The 9,600-nt window shown below is 38.4% G+C and overlaps 1 protein-coding gene across 1 annotated transcript; it reads left to right on the forward strand.

The window, feature by feature from the left end:
* The first annotated feature begins 83 nt into the window (after positions 1 to 83).
* cdk5 (cyclin dependent kinase 5) lies at positions 84 to 9,067 on the forward strand. The gene is made up of 12 exons (XM_076295261.1): positions 84 to 239; positions 1,581 to 1,669; positions 1,765 to 1,832; positions 1,921 to 1,981; positions 2,241 to 2,297; positions 3,630 to 3,725; positions 4,165 to 4,239; positions 5,063 to 5,159; positions 5,297 to 5,366; positions 6,421 to 6,481; positions 6,642 to 6,722; positions 7,321 to 9,067. Exons 1-12 carry the CDS (start codon positions 203 to 205, stop codon positions 7,405 to 7,407), a joined length of 879 nt encoding a protein of 292 aa, XP_076151376.1. The 5' UTR covers positions 84 to 202; the 3' UTR covers positions 7,408 to 9,067.
* Positions 9,068 to 9,600: the final 533 nt, after the last annotated feature.

Consider the following 9,600-nt stretch of genomic DNA (forward strand, 5'->3'; position numbering starts at 1 on the left):
ATTATTTGGTAAGTGGCTGGCTAGTTTAACCCATGTTTAACCAGAGGGAAACCTAGCGTTGCTTGCACCGCCTGCAATTTGTCATTTAGCCGGTAGATGACCACACATCCCAAGCTCAGTTGACGTTGCTTCTAAATTCCACTCCCAACATTTGGGATTGAGAATTGCCCCAGCTATTTTAGGCTGGCTTCCTGTACAAACCATGCAGAAGTATGAGAAGCTTGAGAAAATCGGAGAGGGTAAGATACTTTTCAATTCACTATCTTTCTTCATGGTTGGGTTTTTATTGATATCAAGCTTTTCAGCTAACGTTAGCCTCATAGCATGTGATACCTTAGCAATGGCCTGCTAACACTGATACTATTGTAGCCCAAACCCTTTTAACATAATTTATAAAACTGTCACGTTAAGATTAGCTATTGTGGGTGAATTAATGTTACGCTAGCTAACTGATTTGGTTATATGGCAATAACTTATCACGTAACGTTACCACAGAAGATAATGCATCATATTTGAGCAGCTAGCTTAACGTTAGCTACTTGGTTTGGTGCCATATAGCTTCTAGGCTACTTAACGTTACATGCAAAAATACCTAACGTTATGCCTTTGTAAGAAAAATGTTTAGCAAAGTAAATATACAAACTGTAAAATGGTTAGCTGCTCGGTGATAAAGTGATTCGACATATGTTATTTTTCCAGTAGTCTGTTGAAAGCACGAACATGCATAAATAATGTTATTTCTTTGTAAACCTACAACAGCATCCAACTACGGATGCAGCAACAGCAACGTTAGGTGGCTATATTTTATCTGGTTAGTTAGGATGTTGACTGACAAATTAACTACCAAGTAATGAAAAACAATGCCTGTACGTTTGGTTATAGGCACGGTGACAGACAACGATGGCTAAAAGAGCTCTAGTTGTCTATGTAGGCTAACCTCATTTGCTAATTATCATTAGCTAAATTGTAACGTTAACAGCTTAGAAGGTAACATTAACAGATTAGAAGGTAGCTTAAAAGTGTAGGGGCACATTCAAAAAGTAGGCATAGTGAAACTAGATTTACTGCATAGCGGGGCAAAATAAGACCGCCGCTCAGAACATCTCAACTGAGAATAGGGGCGATATAATATTGCATTTTCATTTTTTACCTGTGTATGGGGAGGGGTTTGCAAATAACAAATGAGTGGGTATGGGCTAGGCTGATGTGGCCTTTGAGACGAACATACCATAAAACATTTGTTACCGATGGTCATAATAAGTGTAGTGTTTAAAGCTACATTAAAATGTTGCATAGATAAGCTTTTTAACGTGCATGCTGGGTAACTCATTTCCAGCTGGGGTGCCTGACAGGTTACAATGGCGGTGGCGATGTATTGATGCATACACAGCACAACAACAAAATAGTAGAACTTCACTGCTTAGGTGATTGGAACTGTCTTTAACTGTGTAGATCTTGGGTGGTCAGATCTGTTCTTGGACATCTCTCCGTAAAGTTACTGTAGGCTACTGAGGAACAGCTGAACTGGACACCTATATGGCATACTGCTTACCAATGTTAAGTGTTCCTCTTTTTCATAGGCACATATGGAACTGTCTTTAAGGCAAAGAACCGTGAGACTCATGAGATCGTGGCCCTTAAAAGAGTCAGGCTGGATGATGATGATGAGGTAGGCCATACATTGTTTTCAACACACCAGTTATTTTAAACAACATTACAAATGACAAATAACTCAACATGTACATCTGAAATACTTTTCTGCAGGGTGTCCCGAGCTCTGCATTGCGAGAAATATGTCTGCTGAAAGAACTGAAGCATAAAAACATAGTCAGGTATGAGTAGCGTAATATGAGTAGAATAATGATGTATGTATAAGACTGTTGAACAGAAAATGTAAAATGATTTGTTTTGCATTCTAAGGTTGCATGACGTCCTTCACAGTGATAAGAAGTTAACTTTAGTCTTTGAGTACTGCGATCAGGTGAGGAACATACATGACCAACTAATACATGACATTAATCTATTCTTTTTTTTTTTTTACATTTATTTTCAGCCAGCCATGTTGTGAGCAATTCTTTAAGCTTCAGAAACACTTACACACACCTATAAATGAGAAGTTGTGCACTATATGTTGCAGTCTGGCCACTGAAATGGGAACAACTACATTATAGTGCTTGACAACCGTGTTTTCACAATATTTATGAAATGTTTAAACTGTTGCCTCATTCTCGTCCTCTTAGGACTTAAAGAAGTATTTTGATAGCTGCAATGGTGACTTGGATCCAGAGATTGTAAAGGTGTGTGGGCTTCATAAGACAACCTAATATACGTTACCCTCATATTCATCTGAATGATCTGGAATGATTCCTTAACACTTTGAATGCCGCGCTGTTTCGAAAGCTTTGGCCCGGAGTGCCAGCAATCTAGATCATAGTTGACGATTTTTGTAGAGCCACAGCATATTTTATGTTATAGCTATGGACGCATACTATGGTTTGTTTGAAAGGTGAGACTTTAAGTTCTCAGCGGGTACAAACTTTCTACATGCCTCTTTTCCTGAGAAATCCCAAGCTAAACAGTGGCTAGTTTTCATCAAAATCACTGTTTTTTTTATATATATATAAAATATAGATAAATAAAGATATAGCGTCTTTTATGAAATATGCGCTTTTTCAGCCTGTCACTCTTCTGACACTTACACAAGTTCTTTGACCCAGAAATGTAAGATAAATATAGTTTTTCTGTTCACAAAACCACGTTTCTACGGCTGAATTCCTCCTCCTCTTGGTTGGTAACGTCTGTGTCGCTATCACCGACATATTCGCCACTCTGGCAAGGACGTGCCCTCTTGCAAGCGCGACTCGGCCTATCACCCACTCCTCTCGGCCCGGCCCATGGTGGAGATGGAACTCCCTCAGCACAGTGGTCAGTCACTCTTTCTAATGTTTTTGACCTGGTCTGTGGTCCCTCCTGATTGTGTGGTGATCCTGGTCTCCCCTGACTGTCGTGATCAGAGTCATGTTGTCTTAGTAGAAAGGTGGACTCATCCAGCGTTGTCTGGCGAACGTTTTCATTTTCCCCTTTAGCGCCTGAGAAGTGTTGCCTGTAAAGTTTCCGGGAAGTGACCTAGCGAGACCTGGCGAGACTGCCACCTAGTGATAAACCCACGAAAATAAATGGCCTGGTTTTGACCTGACATGCATGCGTCACTGATTCGACCCAAAGCAGCAACCATCAAAAGCCGAGTTATGATAAAATGGCCAGATAAAATGTCCAGATCGTGCGTTTTCATGAGATTTCGATCGTCATCTATTTCAGTTCTATTCATCATAGAGTTCCCAAAATCGCACATAAGGTGTGTTAGAGTGTCTATTTTTGTAATTAAAAAAAAAAGCTAAAAACGCAATATTGCGTTTTTGGCACTCAACGCATGGGAACAAAAAACGCAATATTGCGTTTTTGGCACTCAAAGTGTTAAGGAACTTGATAAAATGTGCTAATACCTATGACACAAGAATAGACACTTATTGTTCAGACAACGTTGTTCTAATGTTTTATGGTTTTTTGGTTATTATAGGAGAATAGTATTATTTCAGATTGGTTCATATATTGTTTTGATTCCTCCACAGTCATTCATGTACCAGTTACTAAAGGGGCTAGCCTTCTGCCACAGTCGGAATGTGCTCCACAGAGACCTCAAGCCACAGAATTTGCTCATTAACAGGGTAAGTTTGAGTGTTGAGCTGACCTTTGAGTTTTTCTAAAGGCTTTTGAGCAATGCGTTTAGAAGTCATTCAACAAGGCCTCTTCTGTGATAATGTAGTATGAAAACACCAGCAGTTGCAAAAGCTATTTTTTTTATGAATAAGTGTTTAAGCTGTGTCCCATACTTAAAGTAGAGCAAAAACAAAAGCAACCATAAAGTAGGTTGTTGGCTATTAGTGTAGACACTCTTTTGAAATTGTACATCACCCAGAATTTCTTCTGACTATGTCTTTTGTTTTCCACAATTATGCCTATATTCGGTGTAATGGTTTGCTGAATGCATTATGGGGGCATTTAGGTTAATGTCTTTACCTTTAGAATGCTTATGTATTTCCTTGTTTGCGTGTATTCACTCCTATCACATTTTACAATGTGTTATTATTTAATTTTGCTTCTTAGAATGGAGAGCTGAAGTTAGCAGACTTTGGCTTGGCCCGGGCCTTTGGGATTCCAGTACGTTGTTATTCTGCAGAAGTAAGTCATTTACAGGCCTCCTTTTTAGTGCAAAAATAATTCTGTGGAAATGCATGGATTCCAGTTTCTTCCAGTAGCAGCAACTGGAATTCATGCATTTCCACAGAATTATTTTTGGAATCTGATCCCTTATCATACCTGTTCATTCATACTCGTCGCTCGACTTATCCTGACTAAATTCAAGATGGCTGCAAACGCTAAACTCCGTGAAGATACTGTCTGTATAAATGCTTTTTCAAAGTTCTCAATGTCTCGTTTTAAATGTCAAGGCATTCGGAAGTCTACCAATGAAGTATGGAGCTACTTTAAGCCTCGTAAATGTTGTAAAACAGTGATTTATGCCCAAGGCACCCCCATCGAAAAACTGTTTGTAGCATCGGCTAACTAGCGCCAGATTTCTGAGTGCAGGGGACAAGCCGAGATGAGCTATGAGACATACGTTCACACCCGGTATCATGTTTCAACACACTTTAGGTCAATATCACACCGGAATTCTCCTTTAAGGTAGATGTTTGATCCACTGAATTGAATTAGTGAAATTTATGTTTATGGATTTAATAAAACCTTAGTCCCCTCTGTGCTACTTGGACAGAGATTGAGCCCTTCATACTGTTATAAGGGGATATTCTTTTTCAATGGTTATTATCCAGTGAACTATAAGACAGAATTATTAAATTTAATCTCGCATTCAAACTCCAGTAAACCTTATGTGCCCTCTGCAGTGCAGACTCCGAATGAACAGATGAATCTGGCTTAAACCTTCTTGGCCTAAAAGCTGCCTTTTCAAGGTTCACTCAGAATGTTAAATTGTGCCCTTTTCCAGGTGGTGACGTTATGGTACAGACCCCCAGATGTGCTGTTCGGTGCTAAGCTTTACTCTACCTCTATTGACATGTGGTCAGCCGGATGCATATTTGCAGGTGAGAAATTAAGATGGATAGGCTTCAACAACAGGATATGAAATGAAACATTAGTCCTTTTAATGGGTTTTGTTCACAAGCATAAACATATCTCTAAGGCTTATGGTGTTATGCCTGGTGTGTGCTGTGCATTTCAGAGTTGGCTAATGCTGGAAGGCCCCTATTTCCTGGTAATGACGTTGATGACCAGTTGAAGAGGATCTTCAGATATCCTTTATTATGTTTGGAGAGCCTTCAGATCTCCCCTGCTGTTTGCCTTGAAAATCTGCACTAAAGGTGAATTGGATCACCCAGTACTTGTATAACAGCACAGACTGCTGTGCAGGTGCTGTGCTGAGATTTAGAAGCCTCTATGGTCTTCCACAGACATACACTACTCACATAAAGTCAGGGATATTTGGCTTTCGGGTGAAATGTCAGGATGAACCTAAAATCCACTATAACCTTTACAGGTGAACTTAATGTGACCTTCTCTAAACTTTTTTAATGTGCATGTCCAACAGTTCGATATTTCAGTACTTACAGTACTAAAACATTAAATTTCACCCAAAAGCCAGATATCTCTAACCTTTTGTGAGTAGTGTAAAAACAAATGTCTGATTCAGATATGGTACCATTTTCATTAAAACTGGTAATACAATTGGTGCCTCAAACATCGTAATATTAGATTACATTAGATTCAATATATTGTCAATTTATTGTCATTTAGCAGAGTACAGGTACAGAGCCAATGAAATGCTGTTGACATCCAACCAGAAGTGGAAAGAAGCATTAAATACCAAGTGCAGGGTATGGTATTCTGTGCAGTTATGTAGACAGTAGAGATTAAATAATTAGACTCGTGCTTGGCAGTGTAACGGCTTCTCCATTGTGCTACGCAGTCAATAATCAATAGCTAAATTCAGGAATAGAATATGCAGTACTACTTTCCCAAAATAGATTATGAACTATTTTTCACATCTTGGATAGGCCAGTGTTCTATTCTATTCACTGGTCCAGTTGCACGAGGAAGCGTACAGTGTTCATGAATCAGTTGATATGAGTATACACTCTCCTCCTACATATATACAGTATGCGTGGATTGAGAATGTTGTTAGCATAACCACCAGATGGTGTTGGTTTGCATTTTCACTCCCTGTAAGCAGACTCCATCTGCATCCTCTCTAACACCACTTGTGCCTGCTACGGCAGGGGCTTATATCAGATTTGGGGGCCGTATGATATCAGTGAGCACATGAAGTTTTCTTTAATGATTTTGCACATTGCTGGGGACACCAACAGAGGAACAGTGGCAGACAATGACCAAACTACCAGACTATAAGGTACAGCACACTACTTCTCCACTATGCTGTGCAAGTATTTATGATGGTTGCTTTCTGGGAGTTTTCCTTCAAGTTTTCATGAACAATCTAGAGTGGAATATCTCTAATATTCTACACACATACAGCCCTGAAGGTGTGTTAATGCTGCTTATCTCAACAGCCGTATCCCATGTACCCTGCTACTACATCCTTGGTGAATGTTGTCCCTAAACTAAGTAGCACTGGACGAGACCTACTTCAGGTATGTTCAAATAATATCAAGGTGCTATTAAGGTATTTCCTCTGGGATGTTTCCCATTTAGATTTTGTCTAGATGTATAATCCCTATAGTATGTGCTATGCTGTTAGACATTTAGCGAACCTACAAAGGTTCTGTTGCTACAACAGCTGAGATGTGGGGTTTGAATGATTGCTATGTATTACCACCAAGCGCATATTTGTGATTACCAGAAAATCCTTGTGGTTGAGATTCTGTAAAATTGTCAAATTACCCTCTCAATGTAGGATACCAATGCCCTGTACAATATCCCTAATGTAAATTAATTTGTCTCAGAATAGGGTTTTGTTGTATAGACCTTTTTGATGTCGGGTTGATTTTCTTTAAATCAGATGGCTATGGACAACCCTGTGGATGGCCACTGGCATGAAGTTGTGCAGATAGTCACATAATTCTTATATGTTTAAGTAAACAATAATCATTTAAGGTCTTAAACCTTTTCAGCATTACACAATAATATTAGGAGATTTGGTATTGAAAATGTAATAGTATTACGTAATTGCATATCTCCTAGGCCATCATTAGACGCTTAGTCATTTGGACACCTGTTTCTCTTGTGCAGAATCTGTTAAAGTGCAACCCAGTTCAGCGAATTTCAGCCGAAGAGGCCTTGCAGCACCCGTACTTCGCTGACTTCTGCCCACCGTAGATGCTAAACCCACTGAGCCACAGTCAACAATCTGGATCACCACTGTCACTCTCCCCTGGGGAGGATTTCACAAAACAGATTCAGCATGTCTATCGGCTGCTTCCCAAAAGACATTTCTCTCACCATACTTTCCTGTTGGGAAAACCAAATGCATAACCTAACAAATGCATGCATTGTGAAACAAACAAAAAAAAAATAGCCTTTTTGACAACAGCAGGTCTCTTGCATTTCCCTACAACAGTGCCTGTTGACAACTGAGTAGATGAAGTGGGGTTGACCTGCACATTGCACAAGCTGGTCTGTTTTGTGAAATACTCCTCTGCTCTGCTGTTGGACCCCAGCCCCCGTAGGACCTCTAGCTGATGTAGCTCTTTTTTTCTCTTTAGACTTTGCCTGTGAACTCAACTTTTCTTTCCTCTTCTTTCCTTTGGCAAAATAGGACTGAAGTCAGTCCTTGTGTGAGTATGTGCGCTGTCAATTTAGCTGTTTGACGCACTACTACATTTTCATAAGAACCACCCTGGTATTTTAGTTTGTAGACCGTTCTACAAATCGAGATCCGTCTGAGCCACTTGCCAAATTCATTTAGCACCGTCGGACCTCTATGTAAGGATTTGGAGCGTTTCATAGCATCTGTCCTTAACTGCATGGTTGAGGCACATGCACATTTCTTGTACAAGTCTATTGTATTGTGCATTCATCATCTATGCCACAGTATTTAACCAGTGGATTAATGGATAGCTGACAGTTTGAACTTCTACTGTTCTGCTGTAAGAATGTGAGTTTGATCAAATGGCTGGGAACTACATATTATTTGTACAGCTTTGTTTTACACTTCAAGAAAAGTCAAAACAATCAAGTGTCGGCCAGACAGACTTGCATATTCTTTCGTTCTTTTAATGATTAGTGATATTAGCTATGCCACCAGCTAACTTTCGTAGGAGATTTAATATGAAGTGGTCATATTTATACGTCTAACTGCTGGTCTTTTCTGTTACTGTTTTTAAACATCTTTCTCATTTCAGTGCACTTTGTAGTTAAATAATGAATGATAGGTGAGGAGGTTTTCTTTCAATGTTCGTGTCGAGTTGCACCTCTTGAGCAACCATTTCCTACATACTACAGCAAATGGCATTGCTTATCAAAAGTGGACCAGACCTATGAGTCAGTTCTTATTGTTTTATTTGTAACTTAGTTTTTTTTTTTTTATTAAAATGAAGTTTTGATGTTTTTGATGTAATGTTGGCTTTGCCTAATTTTGCAGTTATTATTCCTCTAACACCGGTTCATTGGCTTTTTTGTAATTGCAAATGAAGCTAGAAGGTGTGACATTCACCTGCAATTATTTTTTTTGTCATCCCAAAATCATTATTATTATTATTATTATTATTATTATTATTATTTTATAAAGACCACATACTTTTAAATTTTTTATGTCAACACAAAATTTTAGAATGCATGTATTTATTTATAATTGAATGTTCATGTGTTGGGATTAAACATTTTGTTTCCAATACAACAGAATGTTACTTTTTTGACTTGGTAGCATTTCTCAGCTTTGAGTGATGGGATGCAACATATTTTGCTCCACCGTGTATTTTGTCACTGTATGATATATTTTCATTGATTTTCCAACTGAAAATAAACTGGTGGAGCACAAGTATGAAGCAGTTATTACTGTTGTGAAAATTCTGAAAGATATAGGCTAGTCTGAGGTACCAGCAAATCATCAAGCTATACATTAAAAAAAAAATAAAAAATAAAATAAGAACAAAGATCAGCATGTTTCACGATAAAGAGGAATCTCGGCACTCCAAGCAAGATGAGGATGAGGAAGGATTCCTTTAAGAAGTCCCAATATGTAGCCATTACAGAAAAGGTGGAAAATAAAGTATTGGGAAAAATGTATTTCTTTACACATAACCAAAACTTGTTTAATAGCATTAATTAACTTGTAAAATGTATGAATCCACAAAAATGAGATCTTAGTTATTACTCAGTAATTAATTAGTAATTAATCATTAATACATAATTTTTGTATTATTTTCTAATAAGGCTACCCATCAGGAAAATAACACCAATGACTGTGCTTCTTCAACTGACCTTGACCCAAAAGAAACTTCAAAGAGTCTGTGCATTATTTCAAAATAAAAGTGTTTAGTGTAGAGTAACACCAATGACAACATTTTTGGG

This window comes from Alosa pseudoharengus, unplaced genomic scaffold (genome assembly GCF_046254945.1).
Source record: "Alosa pseudoharengus isolate Yale_2024_CS ecotype anadromous, Long Island Sound unplaced genomic scaffold, YU_APseudo_1.1 YU_APseudo_1.1_scf_2, whole genome shotgun sequence".
NCBI classification, from domain to species: domain Eukaryota; kingdom Metazoa; phylum Chordata; class Actinopteri; order Clupeiformes; family Clupeidae; genus Alosa; species Alosa pseudoharengus.

Excerpts from the sequence above, each read along its gene's own strand:
- cdk5 (XM_076295261.1), top strand. The coding sequence starts at position 203 with ATGCAGAAGTATGAGAAGCTTGAGAAAATCGGAGAGG. Across the intron at positions 1,833-1,920 it reads AAGCATAAAAACATAGTCAG|GTTGCATGACGTCCTTCACA; the intron begins GTATGAGTAGCG and ends TTGCATTCTAAG. Across the intron at positions 5,160-5,296 it reads AGCCGGATGCATATTTGCAG|AGTTGGCTAATGCTGGAAGG; the intron begins GTGAGAAATTAA and ends TGTGCATTTCAG.